The sequence below is a fragment of the Cupressus sempervirens genome, chromosome 3 (assembly GCF_028749045.1).
Source record: "Cupressus sempervirens isolate cs-2001-9-10 chromosome 3, ASM2874904v1, whole genome shotgun sequence".
Classification (NCBI taxonomy): domain Eukaryota; kingdom Viridiplantae; phylum Streptophyta; class Pinopsida; order Cupressales; family Cupressaceae; genus Cupressus; species Cupressus sempervirens.
The window spans coordinates 67,031,027-67,047,816 of record NC_143120.1 but is presented as its reverse complement, the minus strand read 5'-3'; the positions used below and the strand labels follow the sequence as shown (position 1 = coordinate 67,047,816).

The 16,790-nt window shown below is 35.3% G+C and overlaps 1 protein-coding gene across 7 annotated transcripts in view; it reads right to left on the bottom strand.

Moving 5' to 3' along the window:
• Nucleotides 1-16,790, bottom strand: part of PPD5 (PsbP domain protein (Mog1/PsbP/DUF1795-like photosystem II reaction center PsbP family protein)) — a 199,858-nt gene that overhangs the window by 88,361 nt on the left and 94,707 nt on the right. For all 7 annotated transcript variants that reach the window (XR_016361943.1, XR_016361942.1, XR_016361945.1 and 4 more), the window contains 5 exons: nucleotides 8,139-8,188; nucleotides 7,903-7,970; nucleotides 7,459-7,557; nucleotides 7,237-7,296; nucleotides 6,988-7,047 (listed from right to left, as the gene is read on the bottom strand). Coding sequence is in view for 1 of the 7 variants with exons in the window: in XM_089818395.1 (XP_089674521.1) it covers nucleotides 6,988-7,047; nucleotides 7,237-7,296; nucleotides 7,459-7,557; nucleotides 7,903-7,970; nucleotides 8,139-8,188 (337 nt within the window). In the remaining 6 variants the exon portion in view is untranslated. The remainder of the gene's footprint in view (nucleotides 1-6,987; nucleotides 7,048-7,236; nucleotides 7,297-7,458; nucleotides 7,558-7,902; nucleotides 7,971-8,138; nucleotides 8,189-16,790) is intronic.

Sequence of the window (16,790 nt, the reverse complement as noted above, 5' to 3'; positions counted from 1 at the left end):
GAAATCTTGGGCCCAACAATGCTTTTTGAAAAACTAAAAATATTAATGTTGAAAAAGATTTATATTACATAACTGGATATGACAATCAAAACTGGAAAATCACATTGGAAAATCATTCAAAATAGTTGGGGAAGGGCTGAGATGAAATGGACAAATGGATAATCTGCAATATCATAAAGATGAAACAGAATTAAGAAGATGACATGATTGGCAAGTCGAGCGGTGGTGATCAGAGTCGTTTATCCACCCATTTAAAATCCTTGGCCAAGGTAGATTAAAGGCATGCTTGCCTAAAATGGATCACTAAAAGGTCAATGGGGCCAGCTAACAGAATGATGGGTTGGTGGAGGGGATCCTCAACCTTGACTGTTACTGAGAAAGACACTCTAACACTAGGATGCTCGAGCATTAGGACCAAAATGGTATACGTGCCTTATCCCAGGAGGGAGGGCCATTCTCAATAGAGAATGAAAAGATTAAAATGGGTCAACATGTTGAGGCTTGGGCAATCCAAAACAGCTCCTATAACCTTGATAAGATGTTATCTAAAACCCTGATGATGGCTAAATATTTCTTTCAGTTGAATGTCCCCGGCGTTTACTTTATGCAATCGATGGCAGAAATAAATTAAAGGGAAACAAAATTGTGAACCATGATCCTTTCTGATGTTGATTAAACAACAAGATCATTTTGTGCTCCAGTATGGAATAAACACACTTGCGTAATTGAAACTATCAATGCTTGTTTACAAGTGTAAACTTTGACGAGATGGGCATGAAAGCCTAAGTCATACAAATGAAAAAGATAAACTTTCAAATATTTACAGATGAATGATGAGCTACTCGATAAGAATCTTATGAATTGTTTTAGATGCTTATGATATTGATTGGATGTAAGATGATCTTACATAGTATATCATATTTCTACCCTCGATACAATGCGATGTTGACCTTACATACTGAACTGTTGTATATTGTTTTGGAGATGAAGTGTATATTCGATCATGAGATGATTATTCTAATGAAATGTTGTTGTGATAAGATGGACAAAGAGGCCAAGGTTACATAAATGGAAAAACATGGATCTAATAACCTTTTTTAGGCGATCTGAAAGTTTGCAAGGATGATCTACCAATTAATGAGTGCCATATGCCAGATGGTACGTATAAGTGATTTAAATTATGATCAAGTCATGATCTAAAACTTGCTAGTTGAAGAATTTAAATTTTTAATAATCATCTTACTTTTAGTCATTGAACCATGAAAATTCTCTTAAATGAAGATATCAATATGGAATCGAACCAATGGTATGGTGAGTGTCTACATGAATATGACAGGAATACGAAATAGAATCGACTCAATTGATGCTAAGATGACCACAAGTACAGTAAGTGAACTCAGGTGAGTACGTGTTTAATTTTATGTTACCATGCAAGTATCTTTCTAGAAACTTTGAAGTAAAAATGGATCTTGAGTTTTGATTATGATTTTGATTTTGATCCAATTGTGAAAAGAAATGATATGACGATGCTATCTTGTATTTGGAATATTCTTTTAGTGTCTAATTTGCATAGATCATCGAGGACAATGAAACACAAAGGGGAATGGTAAGTTACATTCCAATTTTAAAATATTCCTTTATAATGTTCGTTACAATTTCAAGTTCATCAAGGACGATGAACCACAAGGGGAATGGTATGATACATCCCAATTTTTGACCTAATTTGAAATATAGCCACAAAGGATCACATGAAGTCAGTTGGCAGTTTATTTTGTTATAATCAGGCGAAATGGTAAGATAGTCATTTGAAGATAACATGTTAGTTGATCGTTAATCACAAATTCATGGAATTAAGAAGATGGTGAACCGTTGTGATTATTTATAATTAATTATAATAATACAATTTAACTATGGAGAATTTACTTGTAGGAAGCATGATGAAGGGGTGGAAGCATTGTCAGAAAAGAATTAGGTAGGCGCATCACTATCACTGAGCATATGGGTTGAGAACCTAGCAACTTGAAAATAGGATACATCTATGGGACCCGCATGAGCTATTAGGATAACAATATAATAAAAAATTAAAATAATCTAAATTAAATATAATTCATACCTTTGAAGATTTATTTTTGAAATTTCATATTTAATCATTATTATAAACTCTTAAATACGAATATATATATATAAAGATGAAGTGGCACCAATAAATTATAATTATATAATCTATATGATGTCACCTCATCGATATACATACATAAACGTACATAAACGTACATAAGGGCTTATAATAATAATATAAAGATTAAACTCTTCAACTTTTAATTATTTTTCCCTCCTTGTCCTTTCCTTTCAAATTCGAATTTATGAAGGAATCAAAAAGCCTTCTTGATAACCAATGGTAGCCCAAAGGTCACGGTTGACCATTAAAAAGTACATTTTGAAATCAATTGACGACACCCTTCTTCGACGTTTCTCTACTCCCCTCCCAAAAACATCTGCTATGCTTATTACCAAGAATATGGCATCCAAATCTTTAAAAAAGTGACCGACATTGCATCCAGCAAGTTGGAGATGTGCTGCCATTAAAATTGTCCTTTCTATGATGTTTGTAGTTTCAAATTATATTCAAAGCCCTTCCATTCAACGTTAAAGTTGGGGCTAGATAAGTTCATGTGATTGGCTCTTCTACATTACTAGTCTAAGTTATTGAAAATCTGGATTGAAAACATGGCTGATGTGATGAAGCATCCCTACATTCCAAAGGGACTTCAGCTACCTGGCTATGTTCCCATTTTCTTCACCCAAACTTACATTGTGGGTGTCTATTTGGCTGCCTCCTCTTTGCTTTTTCTATTGACTTGGATTTTGTCAAGTTTCAATTGGTACAAAGCGATCTGCCCAAACGAGCTTTGATGTTGATTTGTATTGATGTCAATTTGCATCTTGATATTCTTTGAAAATAGTGTATGCGTTACATAGGCATTATGGAACTTTGGCCTGATGAAACATATATGCAGATAAGTATCTTTGATCTGGTGACTATTTTGAGCAGAGAAATGAATAGAAAGTGTAGTCGGATACGTATCTCCCAACCACAATCAGTTTACAAACAATCCAATGTCTTGTTCTTGATTTAAATTTGATTAACCATGAGAATACTTAAATTTTGGATTTGGAGGATAGAGAAATTAATTGAGTAGTATATACTATAAATCAATATCTATGCATATGTATTTTCCATCCTTTATTTTATTCTTCTCTCTCTTTTTGGTTTGACATATTCTCCTCATGAAATATGGGTCATCGAGTTTGACTCAAAATCACACAGTTAAATCCTGATATTCATATCACAATTTGACTAGCTGTGGAAATTATCTCCTACTTATCAATATTCTCCTCAGTCGATTAAGACTGATTAGTAGAGATAATCCATTATGCTATCTATTGATATCCGAGGTGTTTATGAATCCAATCATTTAAATGATCCTGAGCTTACACCAATTATACAACCCAATAAAACTGAGATAATCATGATTATTGGAATGAATCCATATGATTGCAAAGCTTTAACATATTACCAAGCACGAAATTAGAATGTATTGACACCGAGGAATTCACCTAGCAGAGAGGCCAAAGAATGGTGAAGAGGTGAAGATTTAACCTGTAAACAAAATCAAGAAATCAGATTTGAATAATGAATTATTATTAGCTCATGCTTGATCCTGTTGTTGTAATCTTCTGCTACCAAGTTGTATGGTGTGTTAAATACCAGGATGCCCTGTGGATGGCAAAATGACCCCTATCTATTCTAGGTAGGGAGGGCCTTTTTCGTTAGAGATCGTGTGAGGATAAGATTTGGTCCAAGGTTGGGTGGTTAAGCCCCTGACAATGTTCCACCTCTCTATAAGTTGTCAGATGTACAATAGACACAGATGAGCTATGCGTTCAATTGTTTATCGGAAATAGGTATTATCATTTTTATGATGTATATGCGAGATGGTAAGATTAATTGAGTTATTACATCATTACAGATATTTTACACCTGGATGCGAGAGATAGATTTATGGATTGTTTTTCATTTATATGAATATCAAATATGAGCATGTTTTCTAATCTTGAGTTACTACCACAGTTAAGTAATCAAAAGGAAAGGAATCTAAAGCCCTAATTGATTGAGTGTAACTAGAACCCTAAATGAACCAGTGGTATCGAAAGCCCTATTTAAATCAGTGGTATTAGAGGCACTATTTGAACTAGTGGTAACTAAAAGCCCTAAATGATCCAATGGTAATCGATGCCCTAATTGATACAGTGGTATGGGATGCCTTAATTTTAAATATAGTGGTATTTAATCTTAATCATCATTTGATTTTGAGATAGTAGTTTTTAGATGGTAGTCATTATGTGATATTTTTATGGTATTTGTGGACTAACCCAAGTTGTTGCAAAAACATCCCTAGTTTTGATTTCGATCTCAAATGTCATGGCATGTGGTTTTTAAATTCTATAGTAATTTTCATTGATGATGTTTTCAGCTCTTCATTAAGAAATTTTGTTTAACTAATTTTAACCGTCAATCCCTTTCATATGAACGAAACTGATTTAACTGACTTCCTATGAAGATGAAGTAATAACTGTATTTCTTTCAATATGTTATTTGTTAATTAAGACCCAGGAAAACGGGTTGTTACAAATAACCTCCGAATGACTTCTATTAACTGATTGTTTCAAGATAAGTCACTGTTGCCAAAGATTCCCTTCTTCATTGCATGTTTGTTGGTTGTAATGATATAAGCACCAACCTTATAATCCCCATTCATTTTAATTCTTTGCTTGGTACGTGTTGGAATGCTCTTGCCCTCGCGACATGAGAATGAGTTGGCATATTACTAGCGTGGTATGTACCAACCTATTCTTACATTCGTTATACATTTCGTGTATAGCAGTAATTCCTCATGTTAACCTTTATTAGCATGCCCATCTTATCTATTTGTCATCCATGAATGGGTTTGGTCATTGTTTAAGTGGCTATGTTAGACTTTACTTTCAAATTTTCTACCGTAATGTAAGACAAAATTTATTGGAGTCGGCTTGTCAATATAGTCACACACAACACCATAACTATTCAATGTATCCTTTATGTCAATTACATCTCTCTCCAATAATGTCCACATGAGATGGTCGTGGATTGATGAATTTAATCATTCCCAATCTTATCTTTCCCAATGGTATTCACGTGGGTACATTTTGAAGGTTAAGAATGTCACAGATCCCATCATACGAAGCCTCATTTGCAAACATTATATGTCAACCTTGTGTTTGATGAAAGCGAAGTCTTCCAACTTATTGTTTAGGGCTTATAGATGTAATTCCTCTTCTCTTGTATTGTTATCTTTCATTATGCAGTTGACTTCTACCAAATGGTGATGCTCAATGGAGCAAATTCTAAAAGGACTTATCGATTGAACATTAAGCATTTCTCAATAACAATTGGTAAAGTCGTGAATAATGTCTAAGCCATATATTGCTGTAGTGCTCTTTCGAATTCCCAATATCAACCAATATTATTTTTATATACTCGCTCTATTCTTGATTCCGCTGACTTAGACATTGACTATCCTTTTATTTTCATCTATTATGTTTCAGATATCTATGAGTACAACTTGCCACTTGGATCAAATTATTTTGAGTGTGAACTTGACTCTTTGCCAATTCTGCAAGTAAGGGAATGACATATATTATGTTCTCATAATATATCTACATACATTCATTGTCAAGAACAAACTGAGAAATCATCTCCTATTGAATATTGATCTCCTAAAAGAATGAAATTGTGTTCGATGGTGCTTTATCGCTAGTGATTGGTTGCTTATTCATGCAATTTACAATGTATCTTTAATAGGTTTAGCAGTTCATTGTGTTGATTCTCTGCATACACTCCAAGTGCTAAATAATCAAGATTTGATATAGCTTCCCTGATGATCGTTGCCTTTTTCTTCCATCTTTCTCCTTAGTGAAACCTCTTGTTTCTTTCAAACATAAATGCTTCTCTGCATAGACGCCTCATACAGGATGAAGATATAAAGGAACAACCTTCCATGATCAATGAATTCCTTAGCATCTACTATGTGTTTTCTATATTAATTGCTAGCTATATAAGTCAGACTTACCCTTCTCTAATAGAACTTTGCCGCTAACCAATTTCTTTGCCTTTGTGCTAATCACTTTGTAAAGGCTGTGTGTACTTTATATCTTCCCCTGAATCACAAAGTTTGTTTTCTTTCGTAAATGCTCAGTATATTGATCCTCTAATCATTTCCCTTATATATCCATCCCTATATTGTAATTTTGTATCCAATGTACTCTCTGAACTATGGTTCTGTGATGACTACTAGCTATGATTCGTGAATGTATGAAATTGTACTAAAAATGGTAAGTATGATTATGTACTCCAACTATTTATTACTCTTTCTTACATTTGCAGTGTGGCTTTGATACCATGGTAGATTTTCGCACTTGCTGCAAATGTACTAAGCACTACCATATTGTCTGGTATGTGTTTTCCAAATGGCAGTGACCTCTTATTTAAATTGAGAATAAGTGATGAAATGTAAAGGGACATGTCTATTCATTAATTAGATAATTAATATTTTAAAAACTTACTCGTATATATATATAAAATTAATTTCTCACATATAAACTTATATCTCATATTTGATGAACACACATATATAAATTATATCACATATAATTATATATAGATTTATCGAACAGAAGCTACCAAACATCAACAGCAATAAGGTTTGAACAAGAAAGTTAGTGCTGAGTAAAAATATTAATATTAAATTGATGAAGTCGGTAACTGTCATGACATAACATCTTCTACATCTTGATATTACATTTCTACTTTAATGCTTGACAATTCTAGAAGAAACTTAAAAATTGGTTCAAAAGATTTTAGTCAGCTTTTTAGTAACTGGAACTTACAGCTACTGTTGGTGACTTCTGCACAATATACTCATAGTACCAGTATGGTTCACCATCAACCTGCCATGCTTGAAATTTAGAGGAAAATTTAAGCAGGAATAATATTAAACCAATTCCCTATAACACAGTGAAGTATATAGAGCAAAATAGTTTTGCAGATTAGATCCTAGTTTTTATAGCAATTGGATTCATGTGCAAAGAAAGCAGTTTAAATGCAAACCACAAACAAATTGGTTTTACAAGTCATACTTTATCACAATGTGCATCAATAATAGATGTTTCTTGCACACGTTGCCCTGTTGTCAGGCGCTGCAGAAAACCATCCGTTCTTAGAAGTTATAAAGAAGAGGGTAAGGGAAACAAAATAAATCTGAATGTATTCAATTAGCATTCAAGTTTCAAAATCACCAATTAGAATATTTAATTTATAAGTTATAACCACATCACTACACATAATGTTATAGAAGATACCGCAGTAGATTTGTCTGAAAGAACAGACTGTGCAACAGTTTTTGCATCCCATGTATTCTTATCCTTTGATGTGAGAAAGCGAGAGTTTGGAGGACCTATCTATGCATGTGAAAAAAATAACCTCATTAATATTGGAAAGTCAAGAGAACTTGGTTACCCAGAAAGAAATGATACAAATAAGTCTTAAAAACAAGTAGTTCCATCAACATTTACCAGTTCTTCTACAGACTCTGAACTCAACATTTTTATTTGTTTGCTCTCTATTTTTATATGAAAGTGGGGATTGTAAGCATTCAGGTGAACTATCATTAGCAACGAGATTCAGTTAAATCAAAATATCATAGTGCATACATTATATTTGTATACAGTTCCTCAACACCCAAAATATATTTCAAAAGATTCAAAGTATCAAAGCAAGTTTGAGGATATTTTCCTTTTAATTACCGAAACAGAAATAACAAGGTTATCTTTTATATCGAGACGTTCTGATACAATACGTTGCCGTCCATCAGCTGAAAGAAAAACATAACAACCTTAACTTATATACACAATTTCCACCTACATTTCAAAGAGCTATTGTATGTATCCAGTTTCCAAATATTCAGATTTGTAATACAGAAGATAAATAACCTTCCTCCTCTAGTCAACAAAAAAATAATCTGCTGAATCAATCACATTACCAGATAGTGGTGCAGCTGATGAATATCTTTCCGGCTTTCTAGATTCAATCCTGCATGACAAAAGAATTCATTTTACCATAAAACAGCATGGAAAAGATGATCTACCATCATTTGGAAAGGCACACAAAAGATAGCTCTGCAAATGGATTATAGAAAATGTGCCTTTACAAGTATTACCAAATTAACTCTCAGATAAGGTAGAAAAGGAAGTTTCAATTAACCTACTTGTAAGCTCGCTATAAACATAATGTACATGATTACTAAAGCTAAGCATAAGCTAAACACACCCTAGACTAGAACTAACAAAAGATATATGGGATGCGGGGAAAGAGAAAACTTTTGGATGCGGATGCAGGAGGAAGTGTACATATACATATATATATATATATATATATATATATATATATATATATATATAGAGAGAGAGAGAGAGAGAGAGAGAGAGAGAGAGAGAGAGAGATACATACATACATATATACATCAATATATTGAATTCATATTAATAGTAAGAATACTTCAATCCGAATGAAGCTATATTCTTAACACTCCCTCTTAAAAGAAAGAGGATTGAAGGCATACTACCTAGTAATGCACTTGTCTAAACCATTCACTATTCCTGTCTAATTCGGAACTAAATCCAGCGATAAACACCGTATGAAGACATCAAAGACATTCTAGGTTTTTAATCCAATGTAGTCAATCTTGATACATCCATCATCATGTATTTCAACAATTTAGAGACACTTGACAATAGGTCAAACTATTGTTAAGATCGTCACCTTACATTAGTGACCTCACCCGCATGAAAGATCATCACTTTTCTTGCCACAACATATCCACAATATTGCAATATTGATTTTATTAAATATTCAATAACGATTTACATAATATTGAATTACAGTTTGGTTATACCAAGTTTGTTTCATGAAGTATTCCAATTTCAACCTTGCAAGAGGTTTGGTGAAGATGTTTCCCTTTTGTTCTTTAGTGCTAATGCACTTAAGTTTGATAACATCTTCGTCCACCATGTCCCTTATATAGTGGTAAGGAATCTATATATGTTTAGAAGTGTTATGAAAAAATAGATTAACTGAAAGTTTAATGCAGCTTTGATTGTCACAGTGAATTATGGTGGATTTTAGTGGTTTTCCAAATAATCTGTACAAAAGTTTCCTTAGCCAAACTGCTTCACGTGCTCCCATGGAGGCTGCCATATATTATTCTTCCATAGAGCTCTGAGCAACTGTTGATTGTTTTCTACTACACCAAGATAACATAGCTGATCCAAGGCTAGAACAACACCCTGTCGTACTCTTATGGTCAATAGTACTGCATGCCCAGTCAGAATCAGAATACCCTATAACTTGTAGCTCAGTATTCTCATACTTCAATCCAAGTCCAATAGTTCCTCTAAATATCTTAAATATGTTTGGCAGCCATTAGATGAATCTTCTTGGGTTCACACATGAAGTGACTTAATACATTTGTGGCACAGCAGATATTTGGGCAAGTGTTTACTAAGTACATAAGAGATCCAACAATTTCTCAATAGTGAGTAGAATCTACTAATTCTGAGTCTGTTGCTTCACTTTTAAGCTTATGTCGGTTAGTTTCCATTGGAGTAAATAATGGTTTACAATCCATCATCCCAAATCTGGTCAACATATCTGAAGTTTACTTTTCTTGATTTAAAAAGATGTAATTTTCCTTCTGTTGTACTTCTAAACCCAAAAACCAATGTAGAAGGCCTAGATCCTTCATGTCAAATTCAGCTATAAGATCCTGTTTACACTTGGCTATAAGATGATCTGCATCTATTATCAATAAATCATCAGCACAAAGAACGAGTATCAACATGTCATTGTTAGATATTTTGAAGTGTATATTCAGATCAACTTCATTCTTGGAGCATCCCAATTTGAGAAGATAGTTGTCTATCCTTTCATACCAAGCCCTAGGAGCTTGTTTTAACCCGTAGAGGGTTTTCTTCAGTTTACTTACGTATAGCTTTCAGTCATGTGTAGTGAATCTTTCAGGTTGTTCTATATATACTTCCTCTTCAATGATGTCATTCAAAAAAGTTGTCTTCACATCCATTTAATGGATTTTTCATCCTTTGGATGCAGCAATGGCAATTATTGTTCTTACAGAAGTTGTAATGTCCCTGTTTTGGCTGACATCGTGTTGAGTGCCGGATCAGTCTATCATGGACTCTCGTAGACTGGTGGTTGTGATAAGAGAGTCATTCTGGCGTTTATTTGGGGATTGGACAGCTTCTTATGCTCTTGGAGATATTATTTTATTCATATTTTATCATTACTTTTTATACGGGACCTACATGTTATAATTCTAAGTTGAATTGCACTTTATATATTATAAAGTTATTTATTATAAAAGTGCATTATAATGGGATTTTATAAGGGATGCTTCTAGAAGTTCTTAGTAACTTCTTAGAAAAGTAAATAAATAGAGGGCTTGGCCTCTCATTTACACATCCTTGACTTGATGTTTTTACTCCATTCTTCCTATGAGCATTTGTGGGGCTTGATAGTCTACAAATATTCAGCATAATCCCTTGAGAACGATACCTCTCAAGAGATTGCATAACTGAGGAAGTGAAAGATCTTCTAAAGGGTTACACATTGGAGGTGGCATTCAGCCATTTCATGTTAGACTTCATTTGTGTTCTCAGACTTGGACTGAGATCTCTATGTTTTAATGAGTCTATTTGTGAAGGAGATTTCATCAATTGCCTTTGAAGAAGCTTTACAGTAAACTGGGCAACATTTATGACAAATCTGATATCAGACTGGGCATCTTCGTAGGGCATCCCGGAAGCATATTATAGAACCTAAAGTTCATCAAACTCAGTCCAAAAATTCTGCTATTGACGCCATCTACTTCCCTAGACCCAGGCGACCATGTTCATTGTATTTTTCAGCAGTTTTGGATGAAGAAATTAATTAACTCCAAGATCGTACCAGACTGCACTGTACGACCAGCACAAGTAACTGTGTACGGATAGCATACTGCACACTTCCAGGGGTTCAATCATCAACTCCAGTATCAGCATATCCATTATAAGAATCGGTAAGTGCAGATCATTCTAAAATTCGACTATAAATGCTTGATGAATGTATCAGCATTGCTATGAGGATTTGAAAAACTGTCCAGATCAACAGAAGGTTCAATAGCAGGGTACAGACGCCATTATTGGGCACTACAATGATTTGAAATTCGTCACCAACACCAGCAAACACCTATGCGATTTATGGAAATCCAGGTTCCTTCGATTTTGAATGTATTTGCTTGTAGACTTTAAATAATGACAAGTTGTCTAAAGGGTTAATAGTTTCAGTCATTCATATCTGTAGAAGCTATTTTGTTACAAGTTGCTTATTGTAAGTGTAACTAATCTGCCATGAATGCATATATATTTCACATCCGTATTTGAACTAAGTTGATTGCTCAGTATTTTATCTACAATAGTACAAATCAGATTGCTTGCCAAGTGTTTGACGGAATTTCTGAGTACATATCCAATAATTTAAATTGTTCAGTTCAAGTTACATGCCAAGTGTTTGACAAAATTCTATAGTGCAATATTAGTGTTTTGGTGATCTTATTAGCAAGGGTCCTTAAAGTGATATCTAGAGGATAATTTACATTTTGATGTGTTGATTCTCAAGTATTAGAAGCCACCTATAGTTACTTTTAAGTTCATATCAGACTGATAACATTAGACCAGCAAGTTGGAAGGTTGCACACGTAGTATTTGACAATATTCCTTGTGTCTCTCAAGCACATTCTAGACCTATAAGACCCAGGGATATTACAGAAGTGTATGTGCAACTGGAGCAAAAGTTTCTTCATGATCAATTCTAGCCTTTTGAGAAATACCCCTTGAAACAAATCTGGCTTTGTGTTTTTCAATGCTTCGGTCTGGTGCATACTTGATTTTAAACAGCCATTTTAAAGATACAACTGATTTGTCTTTAGGTCTGGGAACAATATCCCAAACATCGTTTTTTAGAATGGATTCATATTCCTCTACCATTGCATCTTTCCATGCTTGAAATTTTAAGTCCTCCTAAACATTAGTTGGTTCTATTTTTGTAAGTTTTGTCACTAAGGCAACATAGCATTTTTTATTTCTTGTTTACTTGTTTTCTCTAGAGACCTCATCTGGTTCCACATTGTTCTCTTCAATCATTTTCCTTGCCCATAGTGGTCTTTTCTTATCATTTAAAACTTCTCCATTTTCAGCATTAGATACAAGTGTCTCTGTCTTCGAAAAAAATCTCCTTCTGATTCCCAGTTGTACTATCTTCTATAGTGTTCTCCCTCTAATTCACAGTATTGTAATCATCTTCTATGATGTACTCCCTCTGATTTTCAATTTCCTCATCTTCTTTGTTTAAAGATGTTTTGAAAGCTACATCTTCATCAAAATTAACATCCCTACTGATTTCAAAAGACTTCTGACCTGGCATATATACTCTATATCCTTTAGTCATTTCACTATAGCCAACAAATATGCCTTTCTCTCCGGAAGGTTCTAATTTTGACATTTTCTCTTTGGGAATGTGAATGTAGACTAGACAATTGAAAATTCTCAAATGACTAAGATCTGGTTTGTTCCCTGTAAAGGCTTCTTCGGGAGTTATATTTTCTAATGTTACACGAGGGCTTCTATTTTGAATGTATATTATTGTACTTGTTGCTTTGGCCAAAAAAGATATAGGGAGGTTTTGATCATGTATCATGGCTTTTGTTGCTTCTATAATAGTTCTATTTTTTCTTTCTGCAACCCCATTTTGTTGAGGATTATAAGGAACTATAGTCTCCCTCTTAATCACAATATAAATACAGAATTCTTTGAAGATGTCAAGTGTGTATTCATTATTTTCTTTCTAGTGTGATTTTCCACTAGGACTTTAAATTCTTCGAACTTTTGCAGAACTTCATTAGATTCTTTAAGTTTTAGAAAGTATATCCAAGTTTTCCTAGAATAATCATCAATAAAAGTCACCTAGTACAAAAATCCCCCTAGTGCTGATGTTGACATGGGTCCACACAAATCAGTGTGAACAAGTCCTAGTACAATTTTTGACTTGTGTTTACTTATAGGAAAATATCCTTTGCTATTTTTTCCTAGGGCACACCCTTTACAAATACTAATATGATCGGATTTGAGATTAGGTATGCCTGTAGTGATTTTCCCCATAGTAGGATGAGCACTAAAGCCAAGGTGTCCTAATCCTCTATGCCAAAGTTCATTTGAGTTATGGACTTTATGATTTAGTGCTTGTTGTTTTGCTTTAATATTTAATTTGTACAAGCTTCCATCTCTAGATCCTATAATAATGGTGTTCTTTATATTGGAGTTTTTAGGCCATAGTAATACTTAATCTTCATTGAAGGTGACACGGAATCCTTGGCCAGCTAGACCCGAAATGGAAATTAGGTTTCTTTTTTATCTCTGGTACAAATAGCACACCTTTCAATTGAAGAATTTCTCATGTTTTTATTTGTAAGGAGTAGGTTCCAATTCATTTTTTAGGATAAGTAGTATTATCTCCAATTGTGACTTCTTCTGTGCAATACTCTTTGAATGTTTCAAAGTGAATTCTAAATCCAGTTATATATCTTGAAGCTCCACTATCTATTGTCCAAGTATTATTACTTGTGTTTAATTCACTTGACAAGGCTAAATAGAATAGAGGATTTTTGAATTCATGAGATTCAAATATGGTAGCTTGAATTTTCTTTCTTTTCGGACAATATTTTCGGATGTGACCAAATTTATCACATCGATAGCATTGAACTTTGGATAGATCTCTTTCTTTGGGATATTGAGAACTTCCTCTTCTTTCCCTTGTTTTTGTCGTTTGTATGTAGGACTTGAATCTCCCCTTCCTGATTTGTGCAGCTTCCTCTTGAGATTAACCAGGATTCCTCTTGAATGCACTCATTCTTAAGTTGATCAAATTTTGGAAGTGAGGAACAACTTACACGTTGAACGAAAGGTTCCCATGATGTAGGTAAGCCTCTTAGATAAGATAAGATAAGATAATGATATTAATGTATAACAAAAGACCAACAAAAGGTCTATGGGACTACAAGATTACAACAATGAGGTTGACAACAGCAATAGCACACAAAGGTGTCCGAAAAATAAATACAAACAACGAGAAAAAGCAAACAGAGAACCAAAGAGGAGGCCAAGAGAGAGATTAGGAGTCCTTTCTAGGCAAAAAGAAATCAGTCACTAAATGATAAGCATGCCGAAGAGTAAAGGCCTTGCTCTGTCTGTGGCAACTCATAGAGGAGTGTTGCTAGTGCAAATAACCGGTCCAGGACCTGACACATCTGGAATGCCTGGTAGATCTAGTGGAGCTAGAAAACCTTTTTACACCATGCAAAGGGGATAATGGCATGAAAAAGCCAGTAATGAGCTGAGTAGACGAGTGTCGATGTGGAAGTAGTGATTGGTTCGTTCTATCATAGAGCATAGTGGCCTCTCGAAGATAAAGTGCAAGGCAGTGCTGATCATAGTAGCTGAAGAAATCATAGAGCGAGAAGCATTCTTGGAACAGATAGAAAAATCTCCCTCTGATCTCATAATAAATAGGGCAACGGAAAATGAAGTGCGTCTCAGTCTCCACCTCACCCAAAGTACAAAGACTGTAGATCTGCTCCCCACTGTCGATATGATGGTCAGTCTAAACTCGAAGACAATGAGAACCAACTCTGAAAGGCCCCAAAGAGATACGCAAAGCATGAGACCACCTCCGGGAAAGATAGCTAGGACGAACAGTAATACCATCAAATATCTCCAAAATGTGCTTTGTGTAAAAGGAAATCCGTGGGCATAGTCCACTAGGAGGGTTAACCTAGGTAGTGGCAATGTATTGTCTATAGATGTCAAATCTAACATGCTCATTCAACTCCTACCTAGAAGGGAGAAGATGAATCGAGGCATCTAGCAAGAACTAAAAGGGGGGGAGGCGGTCAATATCAATCCCAAGCAAACCAAGCAGAGAAGAGGCTTGTGCATACCAACAACGTGCACTAGAACCAGACTCAGCACTTGCAGTAGACACAGACGAACAATAAGCTAAATAGGAGTACGGATCACAATCACCAGCACGATCCGCAAAACCACAAAGATGATGGAGGAACCAAACCAAATCAAAAATGGCTGCAAGATTGAAAGGATGAGTGTCGAACTCTGCAAGAATGATACTATGAGGAGTGAACCTGTGACATCTAATAATGCGCCTCAAAAATAAAGTCTGAACCCGCTCGATCGAGGTCCAATCAGAACCAAGAAGAGATGGGCCCCAAACCACAAAACCATATAGAACAACAGGCCTCACAAGAGAGTCCAAGAGAGATAACTTAGACGAGGTATCCTGAAAGTGGTGCCTGAGACACTATTTCTCAAGCAAAGCAAGAGAACCCATGCCCTTTTAACTCTGGGCTGAATAGCTGGCCTCATACTGAATCGTGGTCTGAAAAAATTAACCCCTAGATAAGTATAGGATGTAGTGATCTCAATCTCCTAGCCCTGAAAAAAGAAATAGAGATGGGTAGTCTTTTAACAATTAAAGATCATGATCTGAGTCTTACTTAAGTTAAGCACAAGCTGTCGCAGACCATAAAAGGAAGCCAAGCCATCAAGAAACCTCTATAAACTATCTGGAGAGGAAGCAAGGAGAACCACATCATTAGCAAAAAGAAGGATGGAGATAAGAACCTGGTGAAGATAGCAACCATCACTAGGGAGCAAGGACCTCTTTAGGAAATCCTCGAGCTCATCAATATATAACTTGAACGACGTAGGAGAGAGACGACAGCCCAGCTTAACCCCATGGTGCTATGGATCGGATCCAAGGAACCCTTAGGAGTCCTGAATCTACCAACCACAATCTCATAAAGTCTCATAATAGCAGTAAGTAACATCTCAGATATGCCAATCTCCCTAAGCTTCTCAAACAAAGCCACCTTGGGAACAAAATTGAACACTTTGCGAAAATCAACAAAGAAACAATAAATCTTCTCTAATCTGTGTCTAGCCTCCTCAATAATAGCCCATAGAGTAAAGATGTTATCCATAGTTTGATAGTTTACTCTGAATCCAACCTGTCCTCTAGCCCTGCAACCAATCCTATCAAGCTCACCAGATAACATAGTATCAAGAGTTGTCGCATATAGTTTGGCAAATGTGTGACCAATCATGATGGTTCTGTAGTTTCCTGGATCAAAGATCGAGCCGGTCTTGTGAATAGAATAAATCAAATGCCTAGACCAGGAACTCGGAAAACCAGTGTGAATCACTCTATTAAAAAGAATAGAGAGATAGGGTCCCAGAACTAAGGCACCGAACTTAAAAAGTTTAGCCTGAAAACCTTCCTCATCAGTAGCTCTACTACACTTCATGGATCTGATGGCCTCAAAAATGTGGGAAGGGGTGAACAAGCGGTCAAAAAGGAGGTGAAATAGGATGGATAGAAGGCTGCCCCAAAATGTCATAGAGAGCCGTGGTGTGCAAGGTAAGGGAGCGAAAGTCGAGGGCGGTACAAGGAGGAGAACTGCAGGGGAAAAGAGTGTGCTAGAAGAGCTGGGGATTGCGGATCAGCGTGCAGC